This window comes from Rhinatrema bivittatum, chromosome 2 (genome assembly GCF_901001135.1).
Source record: "Rhinatrema bivittatum chromosome 2, aRhiBiv1.1, whole genome shotgun sequence".
NCBI lineage: Eukaryota > Metazoa > Chordata > Amphibia > Gymnophiona > Rhinatrematidae > Rhinatrema > Rhinatrema bivittatum.
This window is the reverse complement of record NC_042616.1, coordinates 368335126-368354718: the sequence shown is the minus strand read 5'-3', so window position 1 is coordinate 368354718 and position 19593 is coordinate 368335126. Positions and strand designations below refer to the sequence as shown.

The following is a 19593-nucleotide window of genomic DNA, read 5'->3' as shown; positions in this document are numbered from 1 at the left end:
TTTGGTGAAACTCGGCCAGAGTTGGGCATTTTTAACCAATTGTATAATAAAGTATCCTTATCCATTGTCTTCTTGCCAAAACAAAGGTATACAGCACATCATGTATGTATGTATATATGTATTTATTTATTTGTTAAAATATTTGTATTCAAAGATCATGTGATTCTGTGAGAGAGAGAGGACGTACCCCCTTTGCTAACCGAGGGCCCTCTCCTCTAATTTTTACTTTTGGAGTAGTATTTGGGCCGTGATCTGGATGATTTTTCGCTCAATACATCTTCTGAACTTTGGCAATTTTGAAAACTGCCCTGCTTCTCAATATATCATTGCTTATGGCTACTAAATCGTCCCAAAAAGAAAAGGCCAGAAGGAAAGGCAATAATCTCAGAATGGCTGACGTATCTTACTCCAGCCTGGCTTCTGATAACTCAGACCTGTTAATCGCTGAGGTGGCCGCAGCAGTGCTTAGCGCATTAGAAGGGAAATTTACTTTAATTTCTATGCAGTTATCTGGCTTAAGCACACAGCTGATGGAGATCAAGCAACAGGTGCAAGCAGCAGAGCAGCACATATCTGACATTGAAGACAAGATGACACAATGTGGATGGATGTGGGTCCTTATGCATACACAATATGATTCGATTCCAATTGAAACCTGATAATCTTGAGAATAGATTAAGGAGGAGCAATCTGTGTGTGGTGAGAATATATGAATCTATTCCGGAAACTTCGCAGGTGACCCATTTGGAAACCTGGCTTAAAACAGGCCTTAAAACCTGTTTAAAAAGTCAAGGGATTAGGAGATGGTGTCCTTTTGTGGATTGCAAATTAGTTAAAAGATAGGAAACAAAAAGTACGGTTAAATGGTCTTTTTTTCTCAGTGGAAAAACGAAACATGGAGTGCCCCAGAGATCTGTTCTTGGACCGGTGCTTTTTAATTATTTATAAATGATGTGGAAAGGGATACGACAAGTGACGTGATCAAATTTGCAGATGATTACAAATTATTAAGAGTAGTTAAATCACAAGCAGATTGTGATAAATTGGCAGGAGAACCTTGTGAGGCTGCAAGATTGGGTGTCCATATAGCAAGATGAAATTTAATGTGGAGAAGTGAAAGTTTATGCTTATAGGGAAAAAATAACCCATGCTGTAGCTACACAATGTTAGGTTCCATTTTAGGAGTTACTACCCCAGAAAAAAGATCTGGGCATCACATATGGTATTACATTGAAATTGTCAGCTCAGTGTGCTATGGCAGTCAAAAAGCAAAGAAAATTAGGAATTACTAGGAAGGGAAATGGCAAATAAAATGGATGATATTGTAATACCTCGTTATCACTCAATGGTTAGACCACTTCTTGAATACTGTGTGCAATTCTGGTCACCGCATCTCAAAAAGATATAATTGCACTGGAGAAAGTACAGAGAAGAGTGACCAAAATGATAAAGGGCAAGGAACGGGCTACCCTAGGAAGGAAAGGCTGAAAGAAGTTAGGGCTGTTCAGCTTGGGGAAGAGAAGGCTGAGGGGGATGTGATAGAGTCTACAAAATCATGAAAGTACTTCGAATGGGTAAATGTGAAACAGTTATTTACCTTTTGGATAATACATGAACTTAGCAAGCAGCACATTTAAAACAAATCAGAGAAAATTATTTTTCACTCAATGCACATTTAAGCTCTGAAATTCGTTGTTAGAGGATGTGATTTAAAAAAGGTTTGGATAATTACCTGAAGGAGTAGTCCATAAACTGCTATTAATCAATAAGGAATAGCCACTGATTGTTTCCGGCATTAGTAGAATGCGATTTATTAATATTTGGGTATTTTGCCAGGTACTTGTGACTTGGATTGGCCACTTTTGGAGACAGAATATGGACTTGATGGACCCTTGGTCTGATCCTGTATGGCATCTCTTATGCTGTTATGTTATTATGTTCTTCTAACCTAGATGATTAATATGGTGTACTGCATATTGAAAGGGCTCATCATTTGGGTCCACCAGACTTTGAAGCTTCTACCACTTCTAAAGCCTGAGCAGTCATCTTCAAAGTTTAAATTTTGCACATAAAATGGACATTCTAAGAACGCATTGATGCCAATGGTTGGCATCAATGCGGTTTTGCTATGGTGTACACTCAATTGATAAAATTACATATAAGATCAACAGTACTATTCTGTTGTGAGTGCAGGCGGATGCAGTTGCTTGCTTGAAAGAGTGAACCCTTAGGCCACAGTGCAACCCTAGAGCAAGCTCAAGGTTATGAGCCATAGTAGGCGAGGTGTGTCCAGCACGGAGTCAGGAACTGAGGCACGGAGTCAGGAAACACTCAAACCTCCGCTGCCTATACGTACTAAGAGAAGACCCAGGAACGCAATGCTGGTCTCTGGGGTAGCCCTCCGGCCATTCGAAGGCCCTTCCATACCTGCCACTGGGAAAGGCAAGTACTTCAGGACATATGGAGGTCGAGGATGGACGATGGCACTGGAACATAGGCATAGCTTGATGAAGACACTGAAGACTTGGGCTAGACAAGACGCTGGAACTGAAGAATCAGATGAGGCACTGAAGACTTTGGCTAAACAAGGCCCTGGAACTGAAGAGTTTGGACAAGGCACTGAAGACTTGGACTAAACAAGATGCTGGAAACTGAAAAGTCAGACAAGTCACTGCCCCTAGGCATGCCATACATAAGCCCCTGTGGGCTGGTCGCAGACCACGCTGCCCCACTGCATGCCCTACAAAACCTGAACAGGCTGATCACGGATCACATGGAGAGCGGGACAGGCTCAGGACTGAGAGATGAGGAATTCTGGAAGACCGGAAACAAGGCTCCAAAGGGGGACAAGAATTCAGGTTCAGAAGTCAGGTTCAGATTCAGGTTGAAGAATTCAGATTCAGATTCATGTTCAGATTCAGGCTTAAAATCAAGGGGGGGTCTTCTGGAGAATGGATCCCATGGCAAGGAACAAGGCTGGAACATCCGGGACACAGGAACCTGAAGAAACTGGAACATCTGGAGACAGGAACCAACTAGGCTGGAACATCAGGACACAGGAACCGAAAAGACTAGAACAAATGGAAGCAGGAATAAACAAGAACACAGGATCCATTGAGAGACCAAAGAACAAAGGAGCTTCTAAAAAGAACAGATACCTTGAAGGAAGTGATGATGGACCTCAGAAGCCTCCTGGCGAGACAAGCTGAAACGAGACTACTGCCCAGGAGGACGGATTGCAAAAAAAAAAAAAAAAAGTAAAAACTCCTTATTATGGAGGGGAAAGTCATTGCAATCCTTACCTTGGGACTCCCCAAGACAGCAATGGTTATTCAGCCTCCTTATCGATTGAAAAAAAGCAAGTTTGCTTACCGTAAATGGTGTTTTCTGTAGATAGCAGGATGAATTAGCCATGCATACCTGCCCTCCTCCCTGCTTAGGTCTCAGCATTCCACAACACATAGTCCCGTACTCGTTTTTTTATGAACTGAGGAGACTCAACTTCCGTTGATCTCGTGGGAGCTGCCGCACATGAGCAGCAGATCTCTGCAGCTTAGAAAGAGCTCTGCATTGTGCGCCATCAGATGACATCACCCAAGACAGCATAGCTAACTTGCTTGTATGTTCAAGTAAATGATCTTGATCGGCAGCTTACTGAATATTGACTGCTAGGTGCCTAAATTTAGGTCTACAATTCATTTGCTTAGATTTATTTTCCTAAGTTAAGAACCTAGTGCTGAAAATAAATGCTATTTGCCTAACTTTTTATTCTTGCCCTAATTTCTCTCTCAGAGCCATCCAATTTTATTAATCCTAAATTTAGGCACTTATACCTACTCAGTTTTCAAAAGGACAGCTTTAGGTGCATAACTCTCAAAGTTTGTTCATTGTAACCGGCATGATGTGATACCCTCACGAATGCCGGTATAGAAAAACTTAAATAAATAAATAATAAATAAAATTGTCCCCTTTATCACTTGTCTTAAATCATTATTGCAATCTGTGCATTGATGTATTTGTATTTCTTGAATAGTGCTGTCTACAGCACTATTTTTCTATAATAATCATGATAATTGGCTGTAGAAGGCAAATGGGAATAAATGTAGAATTAATTCTGTTCAGAGTCACACTGGGCTCATGCATTTCTAGAGAAAAAATTATCTTCAAAACTGTCTGGTGACAAAATTAAACATTAGCGTAACTTACATGTAATCCTCGAAAGCAATCAAGGACAGGCATGTTAAAGAGTTTAACAGATTACTTCCTGCTTTTATTTCAGACGGATATGATGCAGCAAAACATCTATGATTATATTCATGTGGACGATCGGCAAGAGTTCTGCCGTCAGCTTCACTGGGCCATGAACCCTCAGCAGTTCATGCAAGGGCAAGATGTGCAGACTGAGTCAGGTATGTTACCTGCATGTCTCTGGCATAAATATACAGAATAGCTAGCTGTGTTTACTTTTCTCAACATTGCAGCACTACATAAGTATAAAATAGCAATAAGAAGAAATTTAGAAGGCAATAATGAAACTCTATGTGGAGCTTGTGGCGGGACAAGAGTACTTTTGTATCCACAAACTTTGCACCTCACGGAGCATATTCAAATGCTTTGTGTTCACTCGCCCGACCTGTCCCCCTCCCCTCACTGAAGGGGAAAAATTTCAAACTATATTTACACAGGTGAGAATGCATTTACCCATGTCAAAATTTCTGATTATTTCACTCATAATGCATTGTTATTTCTTAGCAGCACTGAGGTCAATAGTCAAAAGATTTGTTTGAATAACCTGGACAAATCCAAGATTTGCATATTTTATCTGGGTAACTCATTACCCACACAAAACTGAGTCAGATAAAGAGGTGGTGATTGACATTTTCTGGGGTGTTGCTAAATTGTAACCTGACTAAAGTTAGCTGGATAAGTCTGGTCACTCTAGCTAGGTATATTTAGCAGAATTGGCACTGTATCATTCACAGTGGGAGACTCAGTAGTACCCAAATATTCATTTTTCTTATCCACATAATTTTCTGTGCACATTTTAATCACCAACTGATTTACTTTGAATTATCATATTTGAAATGCCAGAACACCTGGAGGCAGATATGATCATCTATGAAAATGACCATGGGAAAGCATAGCATAGTGCTGGATAGCCAGCAGTAGCATCTTGGCACCACTGAATATCAGGCAGCAAGTACTGAAATCTGAGACTTTGAAATGTTATCTGTAGATGGATCACTGGCCTTCCCACACTGGGGTAGATTTTACAAAATTACGCACACGCGTACTTTTGTTCGCGCACCAGGCGCAAACAAGAGTACGCGGGATTTTAATAGATACGCATGTAGCCGTTAAAATCCGGGATCGGCGCGCGCAAGGCTGAGCAAAATCGGCAACCTGTGCGCGCAGAGCTGCACAGCCGGCCTCCGTTACCTCCGAGGCCATTCCGAAATCGGAGAGGCCTCGGAGGGAACTTTCCTTCCGCCTCCCCGTACCTTCCCCTCCCCTCCCTTCCCCTACCTAACCCACCCCCCCAGCCCTATCTAAACCCCCCCTACCTTATTCCAGAAGTTACGCCTGCTCAAGGCAGCTCAAGTTACGCCTGCTCAAGTTACGCCTGCTCAAGGCAGGCGTAACTCGCGCGCGCAGACCGGCTTCCGGTGCACCATGTTCCGGTCCGGGGGCTGGTCCGGAGGCCGCGGCCACGCCCCCAGAATGCCCCCGGGCCAGAACCACACCCGCGGCCCCGCCCCCGGAACGCCCCTGGATGACACGCCGCCGCAACATGCCCCCCAACACGCCCCCGACACACCACCCCAGGAAAGCCCCGGGACTTACGCATGTCCCGGGGCTTGCGCGCACCGCCAAGCCTATGCAAGATAGGCTCGGCGCGCGCAGGGGGGGTTTGGGGTAGGTTTTTGGGGGTTATGCACGTAACCCTTTGAAAATCTATCCCACTCTGAATAATGTCAGTTTGTAGCATAGTCATAAAGCTGACTTTTTCACTAGTTACAAGTGGGATATTTTCAAGTCAAGAGAGTGAGAGGATAGTCATGATGAGTCTGTACTAGTTTAACAGAGTAATATTTAAAGCAGTGGAGCAGTGGTTCTCAACCTTTTTTCGGCCGGGACACACCTGACAGATGGTGCTCACATGCGTGACACACTGAACATGTGACCATCACGGGACAAAATGTAAATATACATTCTGCATCCTCAGGAACCACGTCGACCCCCCAAAATGGGTGCAGAGCAGAACTAGGGCATTACCCGTACAGCTCACCATACAAAAAAAGATATTCTGGATCTGATGACATCTCAGTAAAAGCAAAGCAAACTCTCTTTACTGGCAAGCACAATACCCCTCCTTATGAAAAGACAGTAATTAACCAGGCCCTAAACACTAATACACCTCCTATTGGAAAACAGAGCAAGCCAAGCTGCTATAGATACCCACTTAGAAATAATTGTAAAACTATACTAATAAATGTTACAAAACAGCTGATGAACAGAATAACATCCAACAATTAAAAACTCATAAAAATTATTAAAAATTGTCTAAATATCAAAATATTTCAAAACAGCAGACACATCACATAACACCCAATAATTAAAATGGCAATCAATCAAGAAAAATAAACTTAAAAAGCTGCCTTTACTTACCCTCTCCAGCAACTCTCCTACTCCTTTCCCTTGCAGGCCAATAGCACTCACCAGAAGCAGCAGTGGCTGCTGAAGCTCCGTCCTCACAGTCCTCTTCCTTAGGGCCCACAACCAGTCACAACCAGTCTCTGTCTCACACAGACCAGTAACTTCCCTAACTAGTATCTCTTCCTCACTCACACACCAGTCACCTCCCTGACCAGTCTCTGTTTCTCACACACACACACCAGTCACCTCCCTGACCAGTCTCTCTCAATCACACACATGCTGTCACTTACATACAAGCTCACACATACTCTGTCACTTACAAACCACACACACTGCCACTTATGCACCCATTGTACCACACACACAAGCTCTCACTCATGCACCCAAGCACCCATTCCTACCACATACACACACAGCACACACACACACTGCCACTCATGCACCCATTGTACCGCACACACACAAGCCTCACTCATGCACCCAGGCACCCATTCTACCCACACACACACACACACTACCACTCATGCAACCAGGCATGCATTCTAACATACACACACACACAAAGCTGCCACTCACGCACCCAGGCATGCATTCCAACCACACACACACACACAAAGCGGCCACTCACCACCCAGGCACCCACTCTACCACACAGGCACACAAGCTCTCACTCATGCATCAGGCATGCATTCTAACAACACACACACAGCTGCCACTCACGCACCCAGGCATGCTTCCAACACACACACACACACCACAAAGCTGCCACTCACCCACCCAGGCACCCATTCTACCACAGGCACACAAGCTCTCACTCATGCAATCAGGCAATGCATTCTAACACACATACACAAGCTGCCACTCACGCACCCAGGCATGCATTCCAACACACACACACACACAAAGCTGCCACTCACGCACCCAGGCATGCATTCCAACACACACATACATAAAGCTGCCACTCACGCACCCAGGCATGCATTCTAACACACACACACAAAGCTCCCACTCATGCACCCAGGCACCCATTCTACCACAGGCACACAAGCTCTCACTCATGCACCCAGGCACCCATTCTAACACACACACACACAAGCTCTTACTCATGCACCCAGACACCCATTCTACCACACACACACACACAAGCTCTCACTCATGCACCCATTCTACAACAGGCACACAAGCTGTCACTCATGCACCCAGGCACCCATTCTACCACACACATACAAGCTCTCACTCATGCACCCAGGCACCCATTCTACCACACACACACACACACACACACACACATAGCTCTTACTCCTGCACCCATTCTACAACAGGCACACAAGCTGTCACTCATGCACCCAGGCACCCATTCTAAACACCACACACACAAGCTCTTACTCATGCACCCAGGCACCATTCTAACACACACACACACAAGCTCTTACTCATGCACCCAATTCTACAACAGGCACACAAGCTCTCACTCATGCAACCAGGCCACCCATTCTAACACACACACACACACAAGCTCTTACTCATGCACCCAGGCACCCATTCTACCACACACACACACACACAAGCTCGCACTCATGCACCCAGGCACCCATTCTACCACACACACACACACACGCTCTCACTCATGCACCCAGGCACCCATTCTACCACACACACACACACACACACACACACATTCATACACACACAAGCTCTCACTCAAGCACCCAGGCACCCATTCTACCACAAGCACACAAGCTCACATGGAGCCTCTTCTCATTGTTTGGCCTCCACTTCTCAGCCACCTCTGGCCTGACCTCCCGCGGTACGCAACGTCTCTCCAGCCGCCTCCTGCAGTGTGCAGGGTCTCTCTCCGCTCTTCAGCCGCCGGCAGTGGCGCACAGCGTCTCTTCATTCTTCGGCCCTGCCGCCGGCAACGTGCAGGACTCTGCGCTCTTCAGCCACCGGCAGCGGCGCGCAGCATCTCTTTGTGCTTCGGCCCCGCCGATGGTGACGCACAGGTCTCTCTGCTTCTTCAGCTGCCGGCGGCGCGCAGGTCTTTTCGTTCTTCGGCCCCCGCTGGCGTTGGCCGCGCAGCGTCCTCTCTTCTTCGTTCTTCGGCCCCGCTGACGTCGGCGCGCAGGTCTTTTCTTTCTTCGGCCCCGCTGACGTCGGCGCGCAGGTCTTTTCGTTCTTCAGCCCCGCTGGCGTTGGCGCACAGCGTCTCTTCGTTCTTCGGCCCCCGCTGACGGTCGGCGCGCAGGTCTTTTCGTTCTTCGGCCCCCGCTGGCATTGGCGCGCAGCGTCTCTTTCGTTCTTCGGCCCCGCTGACGTCGGCGCGCAGGTCTTTTCGTTCTTCGGCCCCGCTGGCGTTGGCACGCAGCGTCTCTTCATTCTTCGGCCCCGCCCCTAGGGAGAAGAGAAGCACAAGCGGGGCAGTGGAACACACCGGGAGCCGCGACACACCGGTTGAGAACCACTGCAGTGGAGTACCTGAAATTGCAGAAAAATCATAAACTCACCTTTCTGATACCCCAGAAATCATGTTGCATTTCTCTGTAGGGTTTAGGATTCTGATCTGATATTGCCAAAATTGTCTGGTCTTAGGCAATTATGGTATAGCTTTGTGCTGCTTTTTTTACAGGCTGCAATGTCCACATTATCTCTCTCTGGTTTTTGCCTCCATGTTTCATTGCGTCATCAGTAAAGTGATGTAATCAGGATGTTCGTTTGCTTAAATAAGTGGTATAATTCATCAACAAGTTATAGGTGCTGATTTTTCTATTCAGGCTAACCTCTGGAATTTGTTTGCCAAGAGGATGTGGTTAGTGCAGTTAGTGTAGCTGGGTTTAAAAAAGGTTTGGATAAGTCATTAACTGCTATTAATCAAGTTGTCTTAGAAAATAGCCACTGCTATTACTGGCATCAGTAGCATGGGATCTACTTAGTGGATACGTGCCAGGTACTTGTAGCCTGGATTGGCCACTGTTGGAAACAGGATGCTGAGCTTGATGGACCCTTGGTCTGACCCAGTATGGCAATTTCTTATTTTCTTATGTACTAGTTTCTGAGGAGTTTGTTCCTTTTATTAGATCAGTGCAGCCTGTTTGCACTGGATCCAACGAAGAGAGCATAACTCTCAAATGCAGGTCACAAGTCTATTAGGTTAGTGCAATAAAAAAGTAGTATCTAAAACTTATTGGATGACTTATTGTTTGCTGGATTGTCTCCATGAGTGTTACATGAAAACATACTTGGATGCATAAAAAGAGGAATTAGATGCAGGGATTATGCTGTTTATTTATAACTCAGTGAGCTCCTAGTGAGACTGCAACTGAAACATGAAGTAATTTTATTCCTCTGTTCCTAAAGATTTCATGTTCCTGAAATTTTGTCCTCAACCCTTTTATTAATTTTCTGTTATTGTAGAAACATAGAAACATGACGGCAGAAAAGGACCATATGACATATCTAGTCTGCCCATCCACCCAGTTAATTTAGCTTTACAATTCCCATCACTTTCTTAAAGATCCTTTGTATTCATCCCATGCTTTCTTGAATTCAGATAGTTTTTTGTCTCTAGTATCTCCACTTGGAGGCTGTTCCATGCATCCACCACCCTATTTGTAAAGAAATTTTCTTATAGACTGGTGAGCCTGAATTCAATACTGGGAACAAATCGTGGAAACTGTTATAAAGAATAAAATCACAAAACATCTATTTATTTATTTATTTATTTGTATTTAGGCATTTTATATACTGTTGTTCCAAAAAAAGATCACAATGGTTAATATCAGCATTCATATTCTTGTCAAGCAATCACATACAGTGTGTTCACATTCACATTCTAGGTTAAAACTACAATAAATATATGTTCTATTCATGTATTTTATATAGCACATCACAATAGTAAGGATATAAGCTAGTTCATATTTTGTACATTTTTAGGTTGACACAACAATAAATACCGATTCTAATTCTACTTACAAACATTTTTACATGGTGCATTACTTATTGCTCTCTCCACTAACATTATCTTTGGTATTGACACTGAGATTATTAGCATATTGGTATATTTTGTTAAGTTGTATGCTTTTCTAAAGAGCCATGTTTTCGGTTCTCACTTGAAACTCTTTCTTTCTGTTATCCGATGTAGTGATTCTGGAAGAGAGTTCCTCAACTTGGGGCCTGCTGTGGAAAATATTCGGTCTCTTATTTGCGTTATGTGTGTGTTCCGAGTAGAAGGAACTAATAGAAGTCCTTCACTTTGTGATCTTAGAGCTCTTTGTGGTGTATAAAGTTGAAGTATAACTCCTAGTAAACATGGGTTAGTATTGTTGATGATATTAAAAATTAGAGTTAATACTTTATAATGAATTCTGGATTGTATAGGAAGGCAATGCAGTGCTATCAGTGAGGGGGTGATGTGTTCGAATTTCCTTGTCCCTAATAAGAGTCTAGCAGAGGCATTTTGAATTAACTGTAGTGGTTTTAGAAGACCTGAGGGTAGGCCTAGTAATAGGGAGTTGCAGTAGTCCAAGTTCAAGAATATTAGTGTTTGTAAGACAGTTCAGAAGTCCTGTATTGTTAACAGTGGTTTCAGCCAATGTAATATTCTCAGCTTGGCATATCCTGTTTTGATTAATTTGCTTATATGATTTTTCATAGTGAAGTTCTCATTGACCTGCATTCCTAGGTCTCGTACTTGATCTGAGGGAGTAATATTAATAATTCCTAGGACTAGGATTGGCAGTTTGATTAACATGTTAATATTAACATAATAATGGAATCCTATTCCATTATTAACTAGGCGCTCAGACTTTGCCTTATTCTTGGTAATTAATATCTCTACCGCATAATTAATATCCCTACCTCACAAGGACAATTCATTAATGCTTTAAGCACATTGACTGGCATTTACGTTCTCTCTATTTAATCCCCAGCTTCTTTTCTATGCTCCAAGTTGTATTACTCCCTTGTTTTATTGTAACTGCATACCTTAACCTTCTCTTGTTTAAAGTTTTTTATCATTATTATTACTACAACTATTATTATTATTATTAAGATAAATGTTAGTTTTTTACCTTGTTTGTTACCTATCCACTTGTTAATTGTAAACCGACATGATGCGATATCTATTGCGAATGCCGGTATAGAAAAACTTAAAATAAATAAATAAATGTTATCTCTCCTTAACCACACTATTTCAGTTTTTTTAGGGTGTAGAGTCAGTTTGAGTTGAGAAAGCTTCTGTTGTATGTCCTTCATGTATTTTGTCAATATATCTTAGCTGGTGGCATAGTAGGGAATGGTCAACTGTATCAAATGCTGCTGTTAGATCAATTAGCACCAAGATATATGATTCATTTTTGTCAAACCCTTGTAGTATAGGGTTGGCTAAGGAGATGAGTAGGGTTTTGTTGAGTAATTTTTTCTGAATCCAAATTGGTTTGGATATAGTATATTGTTGTCTTCTATGTGGTTCTCTAATTGTGATAATAGCTGCTTCTTACAGGACAAGCAGGATGGTAGTCCTCACATATGGGTGACATCATCAGGATGGAGCCCAATCACGGAACACTTTTGTCAAAGTTTCTAGAACTTTGACTGGCACCTACTAGGCATGTCCAGCAATGCACTGACCCTGCATCCAGCAGGGGTCCCCCTTCAGTCTTCTTTTTTCCGCGCAGCAGTAGCCATGCAGGTTAAGGAGCTCTCTGAGATTCCTGACAGGAATTTTCCTCATGGAACTTCTTTCAAAATTTTTCAAAAACGTCTACCCCATAAGAGGTCCCCCTATCAATACCTATATTCCGCGGTCGAAAGGTAAGCTTTTACCCTTGTTGCGGTCGATTCCCATCGAGTTATCCCTTCGGAGCCTACCGGCCATCGACCGCACCGTGGCTAAATTTTTGTCAGAGCCATGGCATCGGGTTTTCGTCAGTGCTCTGACTGTACTCGGACAATGTCCATCACTGACCCGCATGGGGTCTGGTTATGTGCTTGGGATCCGACCACGATGTCCTAACTTGCACCAAATGTGCCCAAATGACACCGAAGGGCCGTAAGGGTCGATTAGAGAAAATGGACTTTCTCTTCCAGTTAAAACCCCCGACTCCATCGACAGCTTCGACATTGTCTGAGCCAGTGCCATCGACCTCTCGCCAGCACCGGGACACTGCTGCTGTTCGACCAGTGTCGACAATTTCAAAAGTGTCGATAGCCTCCTTGCCTCCTCAGGAAAAGGACTGAGGAGAACATCGTGAAAAGTGGCGACAACCGGCATCGGAAGGCTCAGTCTGTCGATCCAGGCAAGTCCTCAGCATCAACGTCGATAGAGCCACCAACAAAGAAGCCCCATCCAGAAAAGGCCCCATCCTCTTCTGAGACTGTGTCACCGAGGCGTTCCCCACCTTCAGTGGTGTTGGGATCCGGTATTCCACCTTCACCGGTGGACCCTCCAGCTAGGCCAGTGCTGCCTCCTACTCCGGTGCAGGGGTTCCATGCCCCAGGCTTCCGCGAGGAATTGGATCAGATGATCCAAGAGGCCATCAGTAACGCACTTCAGGGCTTCCATCCTCCATCAATTCCGGTACCAGTCCCCGAGCCGGTCACCGATCTGATTCCCATAGCTCTCACACCGCTACTGAGTAGACTGGATGTGTTGATCGGTGCCCTGCCTCCGATGGAACCGAGAGCACCGGTGGGTCCAGTGCCTTCTACACCAATTCCATTATCATTGGATGATGAATAAACACTGATTCCCATCCCACCGTCTGGGATTTTACCACCAACTCCTCCATCGATGTCACCGGTCCCTTCGGTGCCTCCATCAATGCCATCAGTTCCTCCATCGATGCCGTTGATGCCTCCATCGATGCCGTCGGTGCCGCTTCTGATGCCATCGATGCCTAGGCCTGGTCCTTCAGGAGTAGCACCCTTTCTCCCTGCTGGAGACCCACTAGGTGCTGGAGATCAGCCCTGTAATCCTTGGACCGATGATTCATCCCAGGATACAGATGATCTACCATCAGAGCCCTCTCCCCCAGATGAAAGATGACGCTCTCCACTAGAAGATCTGTCTTTTATCAATTTCATCAAGGAAATGTCTGAAACTATTCCTTTCCAACTTCAGACAGAAGAAGACTCTAGGCACAAGATGCTGGAAGTACTCCAATTTCTTGATGCTCCTAAGGAAATCATGTCCATACCTATTCATGAAATCCTGCTTGATCTCCTGAAAAGAAACTGGGAACACCCAGGTTCAGTTCTACCTATCTGGTCCAGTCAGCTCCTGGGTTCCAGAAGTCTCAGTTGGATCATCATTCTGTGGTTGTTGATTCAGCCCAGAAGAAGGCATGGCGTTCAAAACCTCATTCCTCCATACATCCAGGGAAAGAATGCAAATCCCTGGATGCTTTTGGCAGGCGTGTCTTCCATGGCTCTATGCTCATATCACGCATAGCCTCTTACCAGTTAATCATGACCCAGTATAACAGAGACCTCTTTAAAAGGATCCACCTCTTCCTCCTCATATAGATAAGACATAGGATGGAATGACTCAAAGGAGAAAGCTTTTGAAGAGGAAGAGGTGAAGGTGTTGTGTGCAATGTAATTGTGTATGTGTGCTGTACAAAGCATGGTCTGGCTATTCATGCCCTGCATACTAGGGATGTGCATTCATTTTCATCTAATGTGTCATCCGCAACGAATAGGTCCCTATTTGTTTGATTCGGGGGTCCGCAAAATGCATGGCAATCTCCCACGAATGAAATATATCATATTAGTTTCATTAATTTGGTTCACAGTGCTTTCTTAACAGCCTTTTAAAATAGGAGAAGGCCATGTAGGAGTATCCATAGCAACAGCCAGCCCTTTCCTGTGAGTCATAAGTGACCTCACAGCCCTGTCATAGAGTGGGTCAGACAGGTTGGCAAGTATCAGAGCAAAGTCAACTGATTCAGCCAGGAGACAAGACTGTCTGTTCCAGCACAGATAAGATCGAACTGTTTATTAAAATTATTGCATCTGTTTATTATATATTGCTCTGTGCTATCATTTCATTATCTCTTCTCTTCTAGTTAAGGATTTTGTATATCAGTTTGTTTGTTTTCTTACTATTTGGTTGCATTAAGATTCCAGAGAGGGGAAAAAAACAAACCCAGTCCAGCATTTAAATCAGTATCCCTCTCTTTTGCATGTAGCTGGCTCTATTAATTTCTGTTTAGATACTAATATTGGGCATAAAGAGCTGTAGGATCATTCATAGCTAACGGAGGTAAAGTTCCAGAAGTGTCTGGCTTATTCCAGATTGGGTGTGGCTAACTCAGAGCCTGGGGTAACTCATTCAGAAAACCAGCAGAGTCAACTAATTCAGCCAGGAGACAAGACTGTCTGTTCCAGCACAGATAAGATCGAACTGTTTATTAATATTATTGCATCTGTGTATTATATATTGTTCTGTGCTATCATTTCATTATCTCTTCTCTTCTAGTTAAGGATTTTGTATATTAATTTGTTTGTTTTCTTACTATTTGGTTGCATTAAGATTCCAGAGAGGAAAAAAACAAACCCAGTCCAGCATTTAAATCAGTATCCCTCTCTTTTGCATGTAGCTGGCTCTATTAATTTCTGTTTAGATACTAATATTGGGCATAAAGAGCTGTAGGATCATTCAAAGCTAACGGAGGTAAAGCTCCAGAAAGTGTCCTACTCTACCCAGCTTGACCAAGGTTTAAGTGTTTATCTCCCACCCACCCCTAGGTTTGTTTTTCTGATATAGTCTGCCGAAATTCATAATTGGCAACAAGACAAATTAGTAAATTGGTATTTCCTTAGATGTTAACCATCAATAAATTACCAAAATGAGGACTATCCAATGTAGCTATTGTGGAGCCATTATTCTGAGGGAAATCATCTGGAAACCTAGGGCTTGCCCCATTTGTGCAGAACTCTCTTCCTTGAAAAAGGAGCTGGCTGATGTTAAAGCTGAATTAGCTTCAATAAAGTCTCACCCACTTTTGAATATTCAGGAATTAATTCCCCATTACCACAAAAAAACCAAGAGTCAAGAAAAAAGAGATACACAGTGGTCTCAGGTAGGATAAGACCTGTGACCCACAGACACCCATTCTTTACAGCTGTGCAGCCCACAAGTTCACCCCCCCCCCCCCCCCCCACACACACACACACACACTCACACAGGGCATTAAAGGACTCAAAAAACAGGATTACTGTTACGTTTGGGCAGTGATCCGGTGTAGTGAACACCACCTTCAGGAGTGACTCCAGGTGGAGAGAGACAGGGAAAGCTGGAAGGTCTCTGGTGATGGCTGAGAAGGAATGTGATGCGGCAGGATTGTATGAAGCTGGGTGATGGCTGATATATATGGGGCAGAGTACTGGCTGGGAACAAAGTCAAGGTCCAGGCAGGGTCAAGGCAGGCAGCAGGCAACAGAGTCAAAGTCCAGGCAGAGTCAAGGCAGGCGGCAGGCAACAGAGTCAAAGTCCAGGCAGAATCCAGGCAGGTGGCAGGCAACAGAGTCAAAGTCCAGGCAGGGTCACAAGAACCTTATAGCAAGACAGAGAGCCCAAAGGCCACACACACACATGGCAAGGCAGAGGGCCCGAAGGCCACGCACACACGGCAAGGCAGGAGACCCGAAGGCCACACCTCCTTCGGGCCTTCTGCCTTGCCTTGCTGTGTGTGTGTGGCCTTTGGGCCTTCTGCCTTAGAAGGCCCAAAGGCCACACACACACAGCAAGGCAGAAGGCCCGAAGGCCACACACACACACAGCTAGGCAAGGCAAGGCAGAAGGCCTGAAGGCCACACACACACACAGCTAGGCAAGGCAAGGCAGAAGACCCGAAGGCCACACACACACACAGCTAGGATGTCCAGGTGGGCGCCCACCTCAGCACCAGTGATCATCAAACGGTATGGTTTAATATCACAAAAAGGATACGGAAAAGAATCACAAAGACCTGAGTTTTGCAGTTCAAAAACATGGACTTTGACGAAATGGGGAAGTACCTGGAGGAAGAACTAAAAGGCTGGGAGAATAAGAGAGATGTGGTTCAACAGAGGACCAATCTAAAAGGAGCAATTACCAAGGCAACTAATCTATATGTTAGAAAAGTAAAGAAAAGCAAAAGAAAAATGAAACCTATCTGGTTCTCAAAGGAAGTGGCTGACAAAATAAAGGCTAAAAGAACAGCATTCAAGAAATATAAAAGATCCCAAAGGGAGGAGCACAAAGAAGAATATCTGGTAGAACTGAGGGAGACAAAGAAAATAATCAAGACGGCAAAAAGTCAAGCGGAAGAGAGGATTGTCAAGGAGGTAAAGTGTAGAGATGTGAGCTTTTTTTCTTTGGCTGGCAAACCACAATCTGAATCTGCTTGCATCAATACTTGCTTATCTGTATTGAACAGACACTGAGCCTGTTTGTGTCTGCATTCCTACAGACCTTGCTCTTAGCACAAACAACCTTTGCCCTAAACACATAATGCTTGCTTGCTCTCACAAAGATAGTAACATGAGTTAATCATAATAATCCGTAGCAGCTATGTCTCCGAGAATATTGTTGTTATCAATGATGTGATTGTATACGCAAATAATATGTAACACAGGACAATAAAAGGGCCTGCCTGAAGTGACTTCGGGATGGCTTCCTGGCTTCCTTAGAATCCTGTCTGACGTCTCTTGCTTCCGTGTATCTCGCATTATAGATCCTTTATTGCATACTATGTAAATATTCACTGTAAATGCGTTTTACTATGTAAATATTCCTGTCCCTTTTCTCTTTTTTCCTCCTATCCCAGTTGGTAATTTCCTTGTTCATTGTAACTATTATTTTCTGCACCAGTTCAATTACCCTAGTTCTATGTTTATTACACGACTTGTTAAATGTAAACCGACTTGATGCAACCTTTGGTCGTGAAAGCCGGTATAGAAATTAATAAATAAATAAATAAATAAATTATAACATCTGGTAACCCTGACGTGGACGTGATTACTTGCCATGGAGGATCTCGACCTGGCCCTGGATAAGGATCCCTTCCAGCTGACAGTGGAAGACGTCTATGACATCTCCTCCATGATCAGCAGGGATCTGCTGAAGATCGGAGGCGACTCACAGGGGCAGGCTGGCAGAATCTCCGAGCTGCAGTTTAAAAGCATCTGCATCCTGGAACTGCTGGAAGCCCTGGTGAACCAGTGCAGCCAGAGCAAGGAGGAGGAGGAGGTCAGACTGGAAGGAGACAATCTGAAGATGGAGCTGGAGTGACTGTCGGAGGACAGGGCGAGAGGTGATAAGGGGCAGCCACACCTTGTAATAGATATAGATATGGTTTCAGAACCGACACAGGCAGAAACGCTTATACCAGTAGCAGAAAAGCAGAGTAGGAATTCTGACAATGTATGCCAGTCTCCAGATGCTTTCTCTCAGCAGGAGACTTTAGCTCCCACTGCACCTCCCTATGCTCTACCTCCCTCCCCCCCTCCATCCTACACCACTGAATATCCCGCTATGCAGACACAGAAAGTTAGTGACCAGCCTTTAAAGGCAGCTGGATATACTCCTAATTTAACTTCAGAGCACCAACTCCCAACCCCCACTATCTCCTTACTGAATCAGCCTGGTGAATCCCCCTACTCATCCGGGCAGGAAGAGCCCAGGTGCACCGCCTCAGCGAAATTCGCTCCCACATTCGTGAGTAGGGGGAGGGAACTGTTAGCTCAGCAGAAGTTTCATGTACAAGAGTTACAGAAAATAGTAAGAAATCCTTTCTTTATTACAAAAGGAGAGGCAATTAACGCCAGGCTAGGAGATATAGAAAATAAGTTGAAAGAAATAGAAAACCTGTGCCCGTGGTATCCAGAGGCTGGTACTTTGGATATCCAGGACTGGATCAACTTAGGGAATGCCTTGCACGCACCCATGCGTGCCTCCATACAACATCTATTGCTTTGGCAAAAATGCACAGAAGCGATAGAATATCTGGGGACACACACTCTCAAGGCACCGTCCCTAACCAAGGCTCCCGTGGCATCCTCTGAGTCTGCCTCGGGGGAAGAATCCCAGGAAACCAAAGAGACTGAAATCAAAGGCACTAACTTCCCTCTGCCTTCCCCTCCAGCCCCCTCACCGCCCACGAGCTCCCTGTACCCCCAGCTGCCATTTCCCGCGACAGTCGTTGATTCTGCATCACCGACTTGTCCAGATAAATTACCATCACAAAACGCCGCTCCACATAACGACCTATGTGGTGCGGTCCGCATGTGGTTTCCCCAAGAACAGGTGAAAGGAAATCTCACAGGAGAGGAATTATTGGAGGGGCTTCAAGTATTTCCCATCACGGAGGTCCCTAATGCCCAGGGTGGGATTCAGTATCAGTGGTCGGCACTACCTTATACTATTTTAAGGGAACTTCGCAAGAGCATCACAGAAACAGGCATTCATTCCACCTATACTCATGGAATGTTAGCGGGAATTGCGAATGGCTATAAATTCATTCCCCAGGATTGGAAAGATCTGGCCCGTATGCTCCTTACCCCTGCTCAGTATGTGGTTTGGGACTCAGAATATCAAAGGGAAGCCCTCATAACTGGAAATGCCCTGGGAAGGGAAGCATACAAAGGAACCGATTCTTGTATGCACAGGGACGCTGGGTGACCAAGCTTACCCCACCCCTAGGAATGCCATTATCTCAGTAGTAGAAAAAAAACAAAAAAACTAGAAGCAGAATGTATTACAGAGCAGGCAGTTTATGTAGAGTTAAAGCATGAAGCAAACGTAACGCTTGCATTAATGACGCAATTCAATAATTGAGATACTTATTTTATATGCATGTGTAATCTGTCCTTTTTTTTTTTCATTTCCCTTTTGCAGAATTATTGTTTCATTACTGGCTGTTAGCTTTAAGTTGGTAAATTGTTTTTCCTAAAGCAT

The 19593-nt window shown here is 44.5% G+C and overlaps 1 protein-coding gene across 1 annotated transcript in view; it reads left to right on the top strand.

Annotated features, from left to right (window-relative positions):
- Positions 1-4299: 4299 nt before the first annotated feature.
- LOC115084718 (aryl hydrocarbon receptor repressor-like) overlaps positions 4300-19593 on the top strand; it is a 304930-nt gene continuing 289636 nt past the window's right edge. The window contains exon 1 of the mRNA XM_029589943.1: positions 4300-4409. Coding sequence (XP_029445803.1) covers positions 4361-4409 — 49 coding nt within the window. The 5' untranslated portion in view covers positions 4300-4360. The remainder of the gene's footprint in view (positions 4410-19593) is intronic.